Source organism: Hemitrygon akajei, chromosome 8 (genome assembly GCF_048418815.1).
Source record: "Hemitrygon akajei chromosome 8, sHemAka1.3, whole genome shotgun sequence".
NCBI classification, from domain to species: Eukaryota; Metazoa; Chordata; class Chondrichthyes; order Myliobatiformes; family Dasyatidae; genus Hemitrygon; species Hemitrygon akajei.
The window spans coordinates 16,213,480-16,231,042 of NC_133131.1; the positions used below are offsets into that span (position 1 = coordinate 16,213,480).

A 17,563-nucleotide genomic window follows, 5' to 3' on the forward strand; every position below is an offset into this window, starting at 1 on the left:
TTATATTTAAAGCTGAGGTTGATAGGTTCTTGATTGTTCGGGGTGCCAACGGTTACAGGGAGAAGGCAGGAGAATGGGGTTGAGAGGGGTAAGAAATCAGTCATGATGGAATGACTGGATCAGACTCAATGGGCTGAATGGCCTAAAACAGCTCCTATGTCTTACTGCCTTATGTCTAATTATAAAGAATTATATAAAAAATAAACTTCGACCTTAAAATATGAATATGCAATGAATTAAGTCATTTAAATTCCAAACGTAATTTTCAAAGTTTGTGTGAAGCCCAGGACACAGTTCCTATGCACCCAGGACCACACGTACAGTATAAATATTTTGGAGTAAATTTCTGTGGTTTAAGATAAGCGGCGTACATTTAGAGCTTTCCTTTAAATTCTTTCTCCCGTTGAGATCTGTTCAAAGCCCACACAGAATGTGTAATGCGTCCTTAAACCCAATAATGTGCGATAACTACTAATGGCAGTCGATTGCCACGACTGGGACTTCAGCAGCACCGAACCTGCAACTTGACCTGGTTCAGTTCGAGCCCTGCCACAAAACAACAGTAGCTGCCCATAACACTGCTGTGAGATGTACAATACAGAGGACTGAACGAGACCCAGAAGCTACGGGGAAAGCATTAAATACGAGGGAATCTGCAGTTGCTGGAAATTCAAGCAACACACGCAAAATGCTGGTGGAACGCAGCAGGCCAGGCAGCATCTATAAGGAGAAGCACTGTCGACGTTTCGGGCCGAGACCCTTCGTCAGGACTAACTGAAGGGAAAGACGCTAAGAGATTTGAAAGTAGTGGGAGGAGGAGGAAATGCAAAATGATAGGAGAAGACCGGAGGAGGTGGGATGAAGCTAAGAGCTGGAAAGGTGATTGGCGAGAGTGATACAGAGCTGGAGAAGGGAAAGGATCATGGGACGGGAGGCCTAGGGAGAAAGAAAGGGGGGGAAGCACCAGAGGGAGATGAAGAACAGGCAGAGAGAGAGAAAAAAACAAACAACTAAATATGTCAGGAATGGGGTAAGAAGGGGAGGAGGGGCATTAACAGAAGTTATTGAAGTCAATGTTCGTGTCATCAGGTTGGAGGCTACCCAGCCGGTATATAAGGTGTTGTTCCTCCAACCTGAGTGTGGCTTCATCTTGATAGTAGAGGAGGCCATGAAATGATAGTAGAGAAAGCATTACTCCATTTTGCCAGCACACGGTAATATGGTCATTGTAACTCAGAGTGGGGAGGTACTGTAGCAGTTAGCAGAATCCCTTTTCAGCAGCAGTGATCACTGAACAGGGTTCGACTCCCACCGTTGTCTGTAAGGAGTTTGTACATTCTCCCCCGACTGTGTGGGTTTCCACCGGGTGCTCCAGTTTCCTCCCACATTCCAAGGACTGCCGGTTAAGGTTTGTGAGTCGTGGGAGCGGTACGTTGGTGCTGGGGCTTCCCCCAGCACGTCGCAAATGACGCACTTCACTTACGTTTTGAAATTTCACGTATACGTGACAAATAAATCTAGTATTTTTTTAATGCTTCATCATATAAAAGAAATATTGCTTGTTGTTTATTCATGCAGAGAACTCTGCCAAAGCACAGGTGATTTGTCAGATGAAAGGGGGTATCAATGAAGACAATACAGCTTTGTGGGCACTCTTGAGGAGTGGACAATGATGCCAACGCATGAATTCAGGACCCACCACTGTGGCTGGTGAACTTAGGTTCAATTAATCAAATGCAACTGGAATGAAAACGAAGTGTACACCCAGTGGCTTCCGAACTTAAGGAAGGAATTTGGTGTCCACACGATTAACTCTACATGGTGGTTCTTAACTATCCTCTCCAATGATCTCCCAAGCCAATCGACTCAAACAGCACATGGGACATGGACAATGGCTGTTGATTCCCTGTGTCACCCAAACACATTGATTGGACATCTTGTAGCTGGTTTCCTCTTATAAAAATGCATATTAAAATACAAATAGTAACTTTCAGGGTGGGAAGGGTTTTACTGGGGGACCCAACTTATTGGTGCAATTACAAAGAAAGTCACGTCAGCGTCTATATTCCATTACGAGTTGAGGAGATATGGTTTGTCACCAAAGACTAAAGGTTCTACAGGTGTACCACGGAGAGCATTCTAACTGGTTGCATCACCGTCTGGTATGGAGGGGGCCACTGTACAGGATTGGAAAAAGCTGCAGGAGGTTGTAAACTCAACCAGCTCCATCGTGGGCACTGGCATCCAGGACACCTTCATAAGGCAATGCCTCAAAAAGGTGGCATCCATCGTTCAGGACCCCTGTCACACAGGACATGGTCTTTATTACGACTACCTTCAGAGAGGAGGTACAGGAGCCTGAAGACACACAATGCTTCAGGGACAACTTCTTCACCTTCGCCATCAGGTTTCTGAACAGACAATGAACCAACCCAGGAATACTACCTCACTATTTTTGCACTACTGTATTTAATTTTGAATAGGTTTCTCATTGTAATTTAAGTATTTTTTATAGATTGCACTATATTGCTGCTGCAAAACAAATTTCACAACTTATGTCAGTGATACTAAACCTGATTCTGAATTCTTCAGTGCAATGGCATGAGATAATGAAACTCCTTTTCATCTCTCTGGTATTCTTCTCCGCTCTGACCTTCCCTTTAGAATCTTATGTTTCTCTCTCATTACAGGAAGAGAATTGGTTACACTGGACAGACTATAATTCAGCAGAGAGTTGGCTGGACTGGGAAGTCAGGACAATGGATTGTCTAGGTTGGAGATGCTGCCTTAGGGACAGGATTTATCACACTGCAAAAATCATGGGAGTCAGAGCTGGCATGAATGCAAACCATCAATTTCCTTAGCAGAGAAGCCAATAGTTACAGGACCCTGGTAGGCTAGGCCTTTATTCCTTGGAACATAGGAGATGAGGGGACAACCAGCTGAAAATCGGAGTTCAATTCTTGCTGCAGTCTGTACGTTCTTCCTTGACTGTGTGTATGTCCTCTGGGTGCTCCATTTTCCTCCCCCGTTCTAAAGACACACGGGTTAGCGTTAGTAAATTGCGGGCACGCTATGGTGGCCTAGGAAGTGTGGCAATACCGGTGGGCTGCCCCAGCACATCCTTACATTGTGTTAGCAGTTGACACAAAAATGCATTTCACTGTATGTTTTGATGTACATACATGTTACAAATTACAGCTAATTATAATTTATAGAAATGTTTAAAATTATGACAGGCACAGTTAAGTTGGATGGTAGTATCTTTTGCTGAGAACGGGGAGTCCAAAACGAGGCAGCAGAGGCTTAAGGTAAGAGGGAAACATTTTAAGAGGCAGGAGGGGCAACTTTTCCAGCAGAAGGCTGTGACTATATGGAATGAGCTACCATAGGAAATGGCTGAGTCAGGTACTATGTATCAGTTAAGAATCACCTGGATTAGTACAGGACAGGACAGGGTTTTGAGAGATATGGGCTGACTGCTGGGTGGGCACCATGCTAGCATGGATTGGGTGAGCCAAAGGGCCTGTATCCCTGCTGTATTGCTCTGTGACTTTATGACAGATACTGGAGCTCAGATACTAGGCCTCTAACAGTCTATAAATTCTCCAGCCTTAAAAATGGAGGACAGACAATTATTGGGGTGACCATGGTGAATCACCTGGAAAATGACCACAAAGATGACTCAGCCTTCCCAAGACTCAAAAACATCATAACAGTGGTGTGTGTGTGAGTGAGAGTGAGAGAGTGTGTGTGTGTGTGTGTGTGTGTGTGTGTGACTGTGAGTGTGTGAGTGAGAGTGAGAGAGAGTGTGTGTGTGTGAGAGTGTGTGTGTGTGAGTGTTTGTGTGTGAGTGTGACTGTGAGTGAGAGAGTGTGTGTGAGTGAGAGTGAGAGAGAGTGTGTGTGTGTGTGTGTGTGTGTGTGTGTGTGTGTGTGTGTGTGTGTGTGTGTGTGTGTGTGTGTGAGTGTGAATGTGTGTTGCCTCTGGATTTCCAGCAGAATTGTTCTGGATTGAATCAGCTCATTTCACTGTGCCAAAAAAGAAAATGTCACTTACAAAAGACCATGAGTACAACACAACTTTATTTTAAATGAAGGTCACTATTGACAAACAAAACATCATTAAGTTTATGAAGAAAAAAAATCAAATATGAAATCTCTAAGATAACGACAAACTCAATCATTTTAAAACCTCTTTATACTTAACATTTATTTTACATTGAAATAAGAACAGGCTTATAATATGCTCATAAGTTCACATCTCCATCTACATTTTGATATTCAAATACAAATTTAAGATACTTTTTGTCGTTAAAATATTTTACTATAATTCTTACCACTGTCAACAGAAGCAAATTTGAACTCTAGAGTTCATACTTGAAGATACCATTTCTCTTTTTAAAAAATTCATTCAAGAAATGTTTTTTTTAATATAACAATTTGGATAAAAGTGAGTACATTGAAGTTTTTATTCAATTTCAAATTCTTCTCTCTATCTAAAGGCAAATCACAAATTGCTCTGTTTCAAAAGCTAGATACTGGCAGGAAACTTGATTTAAAATTGGGTTAAATCTGCAGAGATACCCTCAAAGCTGCCAGAGATCAGCATAATCAGATTCAATAGCAGGCTAAAGAGAGAATATTGGCATAGGGGATCAGAAATCAGAACAAGCTTTAATATCACCGACATATGTCGTGAAATTTGTTGTTTAGATGGAGAGGTAAACACTAGCTTGAAGATTTGGGTTTTAAGAGCCCTTAGATAAGACGAGAGCGGTTGGCCAGACAATCTGATGTGTCAGTGCTCTGCCTCTGATGAGATATGGATGGGAGTTGGTGGAGCAACAGGCAACGCAAAGCAAGCCATTAATCTACCTGCACCTGGAAAGCTCCTGTCCCTCCAGCATCAGATGTACACGTGTTTATGTGTGACTGAGTGTCTTTATGTAGCTTTTCATAAATCCTATTGTATTTCTTTATCTCCTGGTGATCACCTGCTAGAAAATGAATCTCAACGTAGCACATGGTGACTATACATACTTCAATAATAAAGTCATTACTTTGTGATTTTGAGAATGTGTATGAACTTGTATCTTAAGCAGCACGTGATGTCAATGTGGATGTATGTACCATGCATGTAAGTGTGTTTACATACAAAGTGCATGCCAGCACATAGCACGCAAGTAGGCACCTTCCAATGATCATATTCTTCCTGGACAGTCCCTCAAGACTTGCTTCCATTCCAGTTTGGTGTGTTCTGAGGTGGTGTACGTGGGATCTGCAGACTCTACCACAGACGGGTCAAAATGCCTGACAGGATGGGGAGCGGGGGGGGGGGGGGGGTGATTTATAGAGAAAGGGGCTACATACAAAATTCCATCCTCTCCCCCGCCCACATTAAAGCTGAGTTGGACAATGCCAACCCAGACTAGAAGCTAGACCTGAATGATACCTGTTTTAAAAACGTCAAAAGACAAGCTGCCAATTATATCACACTGATATGCCTCAGGGTCACTGCAGTCAATGAATTGGTTCAAAGGTTGATAATTTTCCCATAATTATCATACACAAACCTATTTTACATTTTAGTTAAGTTTCAGGCACATTTCAGTTTTAGTCACTTAAAAATTAAACTTCAAAGCACTGACAACAGGAAATTAATACTCTCAAAATCAAACTGTGTCAATAAAACTCTCAGATCCCTATTGTTTAACAAAACCAACACGTTAAGCAGGGTCAGTAAGTGCAATGTAACTCTGAATACATAGTTCATATACTGTTGTCAACAGAGTATGTGGGCTTAAATACGGCAAGCCAATTATAGATAATTAATATTTAACTGAGGACCATATACAGTTGTTCCAAGTTGTCACAATTCATTTCGTGAGACAGAACGCTTCATCAATAAAGGAGAAAAGGCCATTGACACCTCATCTCCAAAGGAGAACAGATTTGTTCACGGGTTCAAGCAACACACACAAAATGCTCGGCCCGAAACGTCGACTGTACTTCTTCCTATAGATGCTGCCTGGCCTGCTGCGTTCCGCCAGCATTTTGTGTGTGTTGTTGTTTGAATTTCCGGCATCTGCAGATTTTCTCATGTTTGCTCTGTTCGTGGGTTTGGTCAGTTCCCGGGAAAACTATGACCTTGTTAAAGGTTAACTTTCAGTTGTCAAATGAAATAGAAGCACGAGTTGTTGTCCATCCTTGTCATCACATCTGAAACATTCATATTTACCAATGGTATGGAACCATTGAGAACAGACCCTTCTGGACCTTCGAACAGCAGCGCCCAGCAACCCCCGACCTAGCCTAATCACGGGACAATTTACAATGACTAATTAACTCACCAACCAGTACATCTTTGGACTGTGGGAGAAATCCGGAGCACATGGAGAAAGTTCATGTGGTTACAGGGAGAATGGACAAATTCCTTACAAGACAGTGGTGGGAATTGAACCTGGGTTGCTGGTACTGTAAAGTGTTATGCTAACCATTACACTACTCTGCCGCCCTAATTTCCCTGTATCCTAATCTCCCTCACATGCCCATGATTTTCTTGCCGTCCAATTGACGAGGAGTATACAGAGACTTTCCAAATGGCCCACAGACCGTGGGCTTTCTGTAACTAGGTCCAATAGTTCGCCAAAAGGCCAAAATCAGCGCTTACTTGTGCACTCAGCTGCCTGCATCCTTAAACCAATCAGCGATCAAGACAAGGTTCACCAATAAATTTCATAATATAGGTTAGTGATAATAAATCTAATCCAGATCCTAAGAGGTGACAAGCCTAGGGATTTTATAGGCCAATTTCAAAAACAACGCTCGTTACCAACCCCAGGCAATAGAAGGAACAGATCCATTTTTTTTTTAAAAAACACATATATTTCTTCTATTTTCTTCAGATAATAGAAGCTTGTTAAAAATGATAAGACTACATAACATGGATAGGATGAATGCACTACTCTGATCCCCAGGTTGGGGAATTAAGATCAAGAGGGAATGAGCTGAAGGTGACCTGCCTCTCCAAGCGTGGAGTTACACCCCTCCTAAACCTTCCTCTGAGTAACACACACCTTCCCGAGACTGTGGGTAGAGCAGAATTCCTTAACAAATATCAAAAGTTACCAAAAAAAAAAAAAAATTGGATGATGCACAGCCAAATTTCAGAAATGAATTTTAGTAAATGAGGCTCCCGGTCTTTTGTGCCAAGATGGGAAAAATAACCTCTCTGGTGATCTATGTAGTGGCTTCAGCCAATGTAACTGAAAAACTTTAAACATATTAACAGCCCCGGGGGGAGAGCAACAAAGGATTCACAGAAATCTCCAATTCTATTTGGCTTTTATTAGACAATCATTGAAGTGGCTTCACTGAATGCCTGCCTCTCTGTGCATGATCAACACAACAACCAGATACAGTGCAAAGACTATGAACATACATTGGGGAAGACAGTAAACACAGGGGGGAGGAGGAGTCAGCAATTCCAACCGTCCCAGTTAGAGGATTTAGTCACCAGGAATGGATTCACACTAATTAGATGTTGTTAGTGAAGCCGCAAAATGGCATCTGTATATTTCACAAACAACATTTAATGAACCGGTGCCTGTTTTAGTGTGAAGTCAGATCATAATTGGCACCTGTTGTGAAGAGGATTGGAGGAGTAGTGACGTTTAAAAGCTAGGGAGGGGTTGAAGCATTTTTTACAAAAACTCTACCTAGATTTTTTGAACTTATTGCTGATGAAGTGAGGTAAACTTGTTCAACTCCCCCCCTCCTCAGGTTGCAGCTTGGGGAATGTGTACCTGAGCATCGAGCAGTTCTCAGTCTTCATCAGCAAAAATCAGCTCACTCCTTCTAATTAACACACCCACAAAATGCTGGAGGAACTCGGCAAGTCAGGCAGTATCTGTGGAAGAGAGAACAGTCGGCATTTCAGGCTGAGACCCTTCAGGTCTTTTCCATAGATGCTGCCTGGCCTGCTGAGTTCCTCCAGCATTTTGTGTGTGTTGCTCAGACGTCCAGCATCTGCAGATTTTCTCGTTTGTGACTTCCTCCAATTGCTGCTCTTCCCTGCTGAGACACACAACAACACTTTACCCAACGCTCTGCCCTAAGAAAGAGCTATCACCCAGCAGCTCACCACAATAAACCTCACTGTCGTGCACTCTTCACCACCACAAACATGCCTGCTTCTCCAGTGATGCGTCCAGAATAAAGACACTCGCACTCTTTTTGCACCCCTTAATTTATACACTGTGTGTGTGTGTGTGTGTGTGTGTGAGAGAGTGTGTGAGAGTGTGTGTGTGTGTGTTATCACTGACAGATGTCATGAAATTTGTTGTTTTGTGGCAGCAGTACAGTGCAATAAATTAAAACAAACTATAATTAAAATAATATATACAGTCAATGTGTGTGTGTGTATATATATACATAAATAAATACACATATACATTAACACACACACACAGAGTACTGTACAGTACTTTGCAAATTTTAGGCACATGTATATAGATAGGGTGCCTAAGACTTTTGCACAGTACTGTATTTATCAACGTGGAGCAGAGAGCCAGTTTGTAAATCTCCCAGGAGCAAAGGATGTTGGGAATGGCAAAGCTGGAGCGCCGTGGGAGGAGTGTGGGACAGGTGGTAGAGAAGTTGCCAGGGCAGTAAGGGTTGGTGTGGGTGCAGACACACCCAGCCGTGAGACACCAGGCAAGGTCATTTGATTCCAAACAATGTTTATTCATCATTACAGAATGTCTCTCTGGTGCTTCACGCTCTCTTTCACTTTTCCCAATCATGATTCCACTCTCACTGCCGCTTTCCCACTCTATTATTGAGACCCAATGGCTCAATTTAATATCAGACATTGTATACAGTATGAAATTCTTACTCTTTGCATATCAGAATCGGGATTATCATCACTCACATATATCATCAAGTTTGTTTTTCTTGCAGTATGGTGCAATACATAAAATTACCACAGTGCTGTGCAAAAGTCTTAGGCACCGTAACTGTATATATCGCATTGTAATTACAGTTTGTTTTAATTTATTGCACTGTACCGCTACTGCAAGACAACAAATTTCATGACACATGAGTGATAATAAATCTGATTCAGATACTCTATGGGTGACAAGCCTAGAGAAATTAAAGCCCAATTTCAAAAACAATGCTCTTAACCAACCCCAAACAATAAAAGGAAAAGGCACCATTTTAAAATAAAACTTATTTGTTCTATTTTCTTCAGATAATTCACTTTTTTAAAAAAAGTTATAAGACTAAGGAGCATGGATAGGGTGAATGTACTCATTGGATTCTCAGGGCTGGGAAAGCAAGATCCAGAGGGAATAGGTTAAAGGTGAAAGGGGAGAGGATTTCATAGGAATCTGAGGGGCAACTTTTTTTTCTATCGGAGGGAGGGTGGTGTGTATATTAACAACATTTAAAAGGAACTTGGAAAGTGACATGCACAGGAAAGGTTTAGAGGGGTTTAGTTGGACTGCAGGGCCTGTTTCAATGCCCTACAACTGAAGAGGTGTGCACACGTGTGGGGAAAGGGCTCGGCTTAATGACAGCAAGGGCTGTTTCGCAGGGTTGATAAAGCCTCCAGGAACATACTGCCAGCCCAATGTATACTGGAACTACACTCCCAGCCGAGTGAGATCTTGTTAGCCCACCTCCAGAATTGTCCAGTCATTGGCACAATGAAGGTGATTAACAAGACTCTGCCTCGTATTCATTGACAAATCGCTTCAACCAATTCAGAAACGTTTCCCAACAGGAGACAGGTCTGAAACTAGACAGCAAACGGTAAGGGTGAAGGGTGTATGAGCCAGAGAGAACCAGAGGAAGAATTTTTTACTGAACCCCAGGATGGATGGAATCAGGAACATAGTGTCTGCAGTATTCAAGCAGGTGGAGTGTCTCACAATATTAAGTATCTGGATGAGCACTTGAATCACCAAGAACGTAGAGACTAGCGGTCAAGTGCTGGGAGAGCAGATTAGTAACAGATAGGTTCTCTGGACATGGTGGGTTGAAGAGTGGATTTTTGTGCCGTATAACCCAAGCGATTCAACTATTTATTGACACGGGGAACGGCCAAATTAGGAAGCTGCGTGGAGGATGTGAGCTCAATCTGCAAGCACCTACGTTATGGAATTGACTCGACTATCTGAGCACGGCTACTAAGAAGAAAAAACTGAGTGCCATTGCAAAAGACAGCAAGCATGTTTGGAAAGCAAGTCAGATAGTTCAGTGTCGCTGGATCTCACTGGCGTATGACGCGAGAGGTGGGATTAATTCCTGAAGTAATATCGGTCAAATACCCCAACTAATTAACTGCACAGCTTTGGAAGAACAAATCACAAAAGGTAGTCAAAATGCAAGTTACAGATAAATGGAGCAAAGAATTTGAACAACATTTCTCCAAAGTGCAGAACAGCTTTAAACTATTTAATCTGGGGAATGTGTAACAGTGGAAAGGGTCACAGGCGAAGCTCAGCTCAAAGAAAAACAGTACAGATGCTGGAAGTCTGAAATCAGAAAATGCTTCAAACACTGGAAGCTCTGGTGAAAGATGTTTGACCTGGAGTGTGTTATCAATACTACCTAACTTGGCTAGCATAGCCTGCTCTTTGTGTTTATTTCAATGCTAAACTAAAATGCTTTGAAAATGTGATGCAGTTATTTCTATGAGGTTGAGCAGGAACAGCTGCTTCAATGTTGAGTGAAGAATGAAGTTTAGAGAAGTTTCTAAAAATGATAGGAGACAGAGTTGACAGCCTGTATCAGTCCCAACCACATGGCTGAAATGCCAAATACTAAAGGGCATGCATTTTTGGTGAGGGGGAAAAATTCAAATGAGAGGTGCGGGGCATTTTTTAAAACAAGGAGTGGACTTGGAGGTAATTTGATGCAGCAGAACTGAGACTGATTCAGATCAAATCGAGGCGGCTGGGTCCAGGCCCCAGAGCGCATCGAAGCCACTGGACCCTATGTTTGGATGACGATTTAGACACTGGACCAGAAAGAAAAAGGTCGGGGTGTTGAGACCCAAGCCGAAGGACAGGCCAGTTCAGCTCGTTTACTTGGCTCTGCGCTGAATTGAGGATCTGTGGACAGATTCTCCTTGCGGATGCTATTTGCATGCCCGATTTATTTTATTCCCCCCGCTCTCTGCACACTGGGTGTTCGATGGTCTTTCTTTTTTTTTTAAAAAAAGGGTCCTTTTGGGTTTCTTTGTTTTGTGGCTGCCTGTAAGGAGACGAGCCTCAAGGTTGTAAGCTTTGATAATAAATGTACTTTGAACTTTGGAGTGGCTGGAAATGCACTGCCGGGGGGTAGCAATGGAGGCAGGTGTGACAGAGGCACTGTGTATAGTTCTGAGCGTCACAGTACAGGAAGGATGTGACAGCATTAGAGAGAGTGCAGTCAATCTACAGGAATTGTTGCCAAGACGACAGTAACTGTGAGAAGACATTGTCCAGGCTGGGGTTGCTTCCCTGGAGCATGGGTGGCAGACAGATTTAGTTGTGACGTGTAAATTTAAGAAACCAAGCAGGAAGAAAACACTTCCCTGAACACTAACTAGGGGGTAATGAGTTGAGGGACATGGATCAAAAAAAAGGAAGTTGGGAAAAATTATTCCACTCACCAAAGGGGCAGGGATCTGGAACTCGTTGTCTGAAATCAGGATGGAGGGAAAATCATTTTAAAAAGCTCTCTCACAGGCTCCAGGACTATAGTTAGTTCAGTATTGTCGAGTGTGGGTATGATTGGCCCAGCGGCTGACTTGCGCCAGAAATCTCTTCACTTCTATGATTTCCCGGATTTGTCACAGCTCTGCCTTGCTGACTGTGCTTTGGGTAACAAGTGGGAACCCCTGGTCCCTCGCTCTCTTCACTGTCTGTACCGAGGTTCTGAGCATCTTGCGTTCGGAAGTTGACCCAATCACACTTGTGTATCAAATGAGTCCAATACCCTGAATTTTCTGTTCCTTACTCACTGAATTCACCCATTATATTTAAAAAGCTTGATCTTCACTCCTTCCATTTCATGGTCCTGCAAGGTTGCTGGTGACCACAGATATCTCCAGGCCTCCACCAATGAAGCACCATGGGCAGCCACCAAGGTGCATTTGGAACCTTTCATTCCTTAAGTACAGGTACTTTGGTATCTTATGGAAATTGCCCAGATACAACAGATAGTTAAAGTTGCCTTGATTTTGAGATGGTGGTGATGCACACCACCAGGTTCAGGAACTACAAGGAGCACTGCCATAAGAGAGCAGCTTCCATCATCAAGGACCCCTCTATCGTCCAGGCCATGCTCTCTTCTTGCTGCTGTCATCGGGAAGGAGGTACAGGAGCTGTAGGTCCCACACCACCAGCTTCAGGAACAGTTATTATGCTACAATCACCAGCTCCTGAACCAGTGTGGATAACCTCACTCACCCGAACACTGAACTGATTCCACAGCCTACGGACTCACTTTCAGGGATTCTACAACTCATGTTCTCAGTATTGTGTACGTTTTTGTGTATTTGCACATTTGTTGTTTGTCAGTCTTTGTGTGTAGTTTTTCATTGATTCTACTGCATTTCTTCGTACTATCTTGAATGCCTGCAAGAAAATGAAGCTCAGGGTAGTTTATAGTGACATACACGTACTTTGATAATAAATTTACTTGAAATTACTTTAGCTGCAACAGAACTGACTCCATTCCTTACATTAAGCCAACAGCCATGACTTTTTGCTTTGGACAGCAATGGTAATCATTGGTACAATTTAACCAGCTGCCAACCATCTGCAAGATACAGCACTGAGACGGGGAAGATGCAGCTTTTTAAAAAAATAGAAACAAGATGTGGTCTAAATCTCACAGAGGCTTGAGCACCCATAACGACCAACAACACATCTGCTTCGGTAAATCTCATGCCCAGGGGAACATCTTCCTCCTCACGATATATCAAGCTCGCTTGGGAGACGACTGCAATGGAAATCTGGCACTCCTGATCCGGAACTGACAGATTACAACGGTGAAACAGAATCAACGTCAAACACAAGGAGCAGGAAACCAAACTCAGACCCCTTTCCTGCTGCCTTTCGAACGTTTTATATTTGACAAAAATACACAGCACTTATTGTTTTTTCCCCCCCCTCTGTTAGCACTCAGAACTGGATGCCCCGGACATGTACGTTAGTGAGAATTGATTGATGGAGGGGCTCGCCCGTGTTGTTGTGGTTAAACCTCTCCCCTGCTCTGATATTGTGTATGGCTCCAATGACAATACGAGTCATTACCTTATGGCAAAAGATCTGACACCCCTTCTTCCACATCATGTACCTGGAATGCCACAGTTAAAGGAGACTTGGAAAGGCAAATATAGTTGCAGTTTTCTTCATTTCCTCAAAGTGCTTTCTAATGACTTAAACCTACAACAGGAAAACAAGCTCACTTCTTGGAAGTTTCACACTCTCATTACAAGTTTCCGTTCTTTTCAATCTACAGCCAAAATGCCTTTTGCCCTTTTAGCTGGGGCCTCTCTGCAAACACAGTTGTGGTACACCTTGTCAGCAATCCCCAAATGCTCACCAGCAACCAAATTCATTGACACTCATCCATTTCAATTTTATTTTGTGTTGTACTGAGCTGCCTTTTAACGTTAAATGGCCATGTCAATGATGACCCATTTCACTGCACCGTGCAAGTGCAGATGGGGAGATATTCATTAATTACCAGACTCCAGCCCAGACTGTTCCGTGACCAGGCAACAAATGCTGAATAGTCACTCTCCCTTTCTGTGAGGGATTACTTTCTTGCACTAATTCCTCGACAAAGGAGGGAAAACCAACTGCACCTGTCTGCACAGATGGCTCATAAAATTTTACTTCAACCAATATATTACACACTTCAAACTGAATTAAGTGTAGAAAATGGTAAAATTCAGCTGTCATTTTTAGCCAAAATAGTCTTCAATAAACACTCAGGAGAGAGCCACTCCCGAGTGTGAAAACAGTTGGGATAATGTTTGTATTTCCTTAACAGGCCTGGACAGCGGAAGGTTTAAACAATACATTGCCAATTTGACCGTTTTCCAGATCAGTTTAGATTCCGAGGCAAGAGTGCATGGGCCACTCAAATCATGGCAGGTCTTTACGATGCTGGTAATGGGACATTGAAACTCAGTGGATAGGTGCTGCCCTCGAGTTAAACGGTTTAACGTCTGCACTTGGCAAGGCAGCTCCCTCACAAAGAGCTGCGCTGGCCGAGCACCCCATTCACATTCACTGTCATTGGACTATTACATGACTTTTGTAAAGGCTTCAGGTTCCAAACCTGTAACATTCATTACAACCACCAACTACCTCTTCATTACAATCCACCTTGCAATTCCACAATTCCTTAACGAAAATAAATTGGAGAAACAGTCCCAGTAATTACAACAGAAGCATTTACGTAATCTTATATGTTCTGGTCTATTGTAAGACCTGTTAATTAATACAGTACATCATTAGGCACATCAAGACATCATTTGACAATTACAATTACCGAATTAAAGAATTAACACTCATTGTTGAATCTTGTATTAGTCCATACGAAATACAGTTCAATGCCTGAAGGAGTCCTTTTCTATCAAAATTTATTGGAACACAAGGCTACAGTTAAAAACTAGACCCAGCTCTCTAGTGCTCTTACCATTGTAAGTCAAGATGAAGGGAACACCAAGGTCTAGACAAGAGTTCCCATCTGGGGGTCCACGGACTCATCGGTTAATGGTAAGGGTCCATGGGTTAAAGGAAGATTGGGAGCCCCTCTAGAAGATCTATGCACCTAGGATTTGAGGACTGCAGAGTTAAAGAACTGCAAGTGTCTCAAATCTTTGACTTACAAAGGTGATGACTGGTATTTCTGCGTTTCTACAACTCCGCCGCCCACCCACACATAATTGTGCCTTAATCACTGCAGAAAATGGATAAAAAGCAGATGAAGGTTTGTACAGTAACTGCCACCAGCTTCATCTGTGAATGAGTGTTCTTTCGCGTAAGTTCTAGTCATGGCTCCCTCAGTCCAAAGCTGTCAGGATCTGTGGAAAAAGGTAACACAATTAAACCATTCAGCTGAAGCAGGGTCAAATTCATGATACTGCAGATGCCGGAAATCCAGAGTAACACATACTAAATACTGAAGAAATCCAGCATCCATGGAAAGGAACAAAGGAACATGGCGGTTTTCCAATTCATGTGGACCACTGAGTGAAGCGAACAACAAGAAAATCATTCTGGAACTTAAATATTGCTCGTTAAGAACTACCATCGGTGTTAGGGCTGCAGGAAACTGACTGTGTTCATTTATGCCTGCAGTACCAGCTGCCTGGGGACTGAGACAGGATAGAAAAGGATTAATGAATATTATCCCAAGAGTAAAAAAAGATATACAGTATATGTGTAGAGAAGCCAGAGAAAGATACCGAGCCTACACCACTAGAGTCAAAAGAAAACATCAAAGATGCATATCTCTGCCAGGAGTAAACACAAATTAAAACAAAAACACTTGCTGGAGATCTGTAATATAAACAGGAACTGGAGCTATTCATGCAGTGTCTGTTGAGAGATTTCAAGCCAAATATCATTCATCAGCACTGCAAAAAGAGAAAACAAGATAGAGTTGAACTGCGGGGAGGGTGAGGGAGGAAGAAAGAGGACAGTGGGAACCACAACCAGGACATGCTCTCTTCTCTGAAGTCCAGGAGCCTCAGGAGCCACATCACCAGGTTCAGGAACAGTTACTACCCCTCAAACATCAGGCTCTTGAACCAAAAATGATAACTTAACTCGCCCCATCACTGAAATGTTCCCACAACCTATGGACTCACTTTCAACTACTCTTCATCTTAAGTTTTCAATATTTATTGCACATTTATTATTCTTTCTTTCTTTTTGTATTTGCACAGTTTGTTGTCTTTAACACTGGTTGAACGCCCAAGTTGGCGCGGTCTTTCATTGATTCGGTTATGGTTATTATTCTATGGATTTATTGAGTATGCCTGCAAGATTATGAACGGTGACATATACATACCTTGATAATAAATTCACGTTGAACATCCCTGATATAATGATCTCAAAGGGACTGTATCAGAACTGCTCAGTTCTGCTGCAAGTCACCCATCGATAACCCCATCTGTAACAATGGCCCAGTTTTACTCTCCATGAGCATTATAATCAGGATACTGCCCACAGCTCTGCATTTCACAACTTCTATGTTCCTCCATGTTCTCGTTTTCTAACAGCCTCATTTCATAGACTTTACCTTCCTTTTCCCTCCTTGCCCTCATTAACCCATGAACTACATGACTCCTCTTCCAGCTTAATCCTCAGGTCAGGGGTGGTGAACCTTTTTGAGATCATGTGCCCAAATTGGCGAGAACTGTCTAAAAACATTCTCACACGCCATGGTAATTTTGAGCAGAAATTATCGTTAATTAAAGAATTAGTGACAATTTTTTTCCCGGAAGGAGAAGTTGATATTCACATATTCAAAACTTCCCCAAGTAGTACATGAATATCAAAGCAGTTGAACTGTGTGGACTGGAATACGCCGTCAGGGTCGGTGGAAGAGGCAGAAACATTAGAGACATTTAAGAGACTTAGTTAGTCACATGGATGAAAGAAAAATGGACTGTATAGAAAGTTTAAAGTTCAAAGTACATTTATTATCAAAGTGCAGACATATATGTCACCATATACAATGCCAAGATTTTTTTTCAAGCATACTCAATGAATCCAATAGATTCAATGAAAGATCTCACCAACAGATATGGCAGCCAGTGTGCAAAAGACAACTATGTAAATACAAAAACAGAAATAATAGTAGTAATAATAATAATAATAATAATAAATGAAACAAATAATCAATAAATAGAGAACATGAGATGAAGAGTCCTTGAAAGTGAGCCCATAAGCAGGGGAAGGGTTAGATTGGAGTAGAATACAAGGTCAGCACAACATTGTGGGCTGAAGGGCCTGTACTGTGCCGTACTGTCCTATGCAAAAGGTGGTAGCCACTTTACAGAGACAAAGCTTCTATAAACAGCAATGTCATAGTGAACAGACAAACTGGCCGAATGACACTGAGGGATGAAACTGGCCAGGCAACCGCCACATTTGTCTGTCAGGGGCCAAAGGTTCATTCCGAATCATACCCTTTATCAGTGCAGTACCCCCTCAGTACTGCAGCAGGAGTGTCACTATCACCGACTGTGCCCACTTCTCAGGAGCAGCTCTGCAACCTAGACAGCTAGCAACCGAAAGAGTGAGACTGCATTGGTACAAGAGAAAAGTTCATAGAAACATAGAAAACCTACGGCACAATACAGGCCCTTCGGCCCACAATGCTGTGCCAAACATGCACTTACTTTAGAAATCACTAGGCTTACCCATAGCCCTCCATTTTTCTAAGCTTCACGTACCTATCCAGGAGACTCTTAAAAGACCCTATTGTATCCGCCTCCACCACCGTCACCAGCAACCCATTCCACACACTCACCACTCTCT

The 17,563-nt window shown here is 42.5% G+C and overlaps 1 protein-coding gene across 6 annotated transcripts in view; it reads right to left on the reverse strand.

Moving 5' to 3' along the window:
- Positions 1–4,067: 4,067 nt before the first annotated feature.
- Positions 4,068–17,563, reverse strand: part of cuedc1b (CUE domain containing 1b) — a 130,969-nt gene continuing 117,473 nt past the window's right edge. For all 6 annotated transcript variants that reach the window (XM_073053329.1, XM_073053331.1, XM_073053330.1 and 3 more), the window contains one exon: positions 4,068–15,096. In XM_073053329.1, coding sequence (XP_072909430.1) covers position 15,096 — 1 coding nt within the window. In that variant the 3' untranslated portion in view covers positions 4,068–15,095. The remainder of the gene's footprint in view (positions 15,097–17,563) is intronic.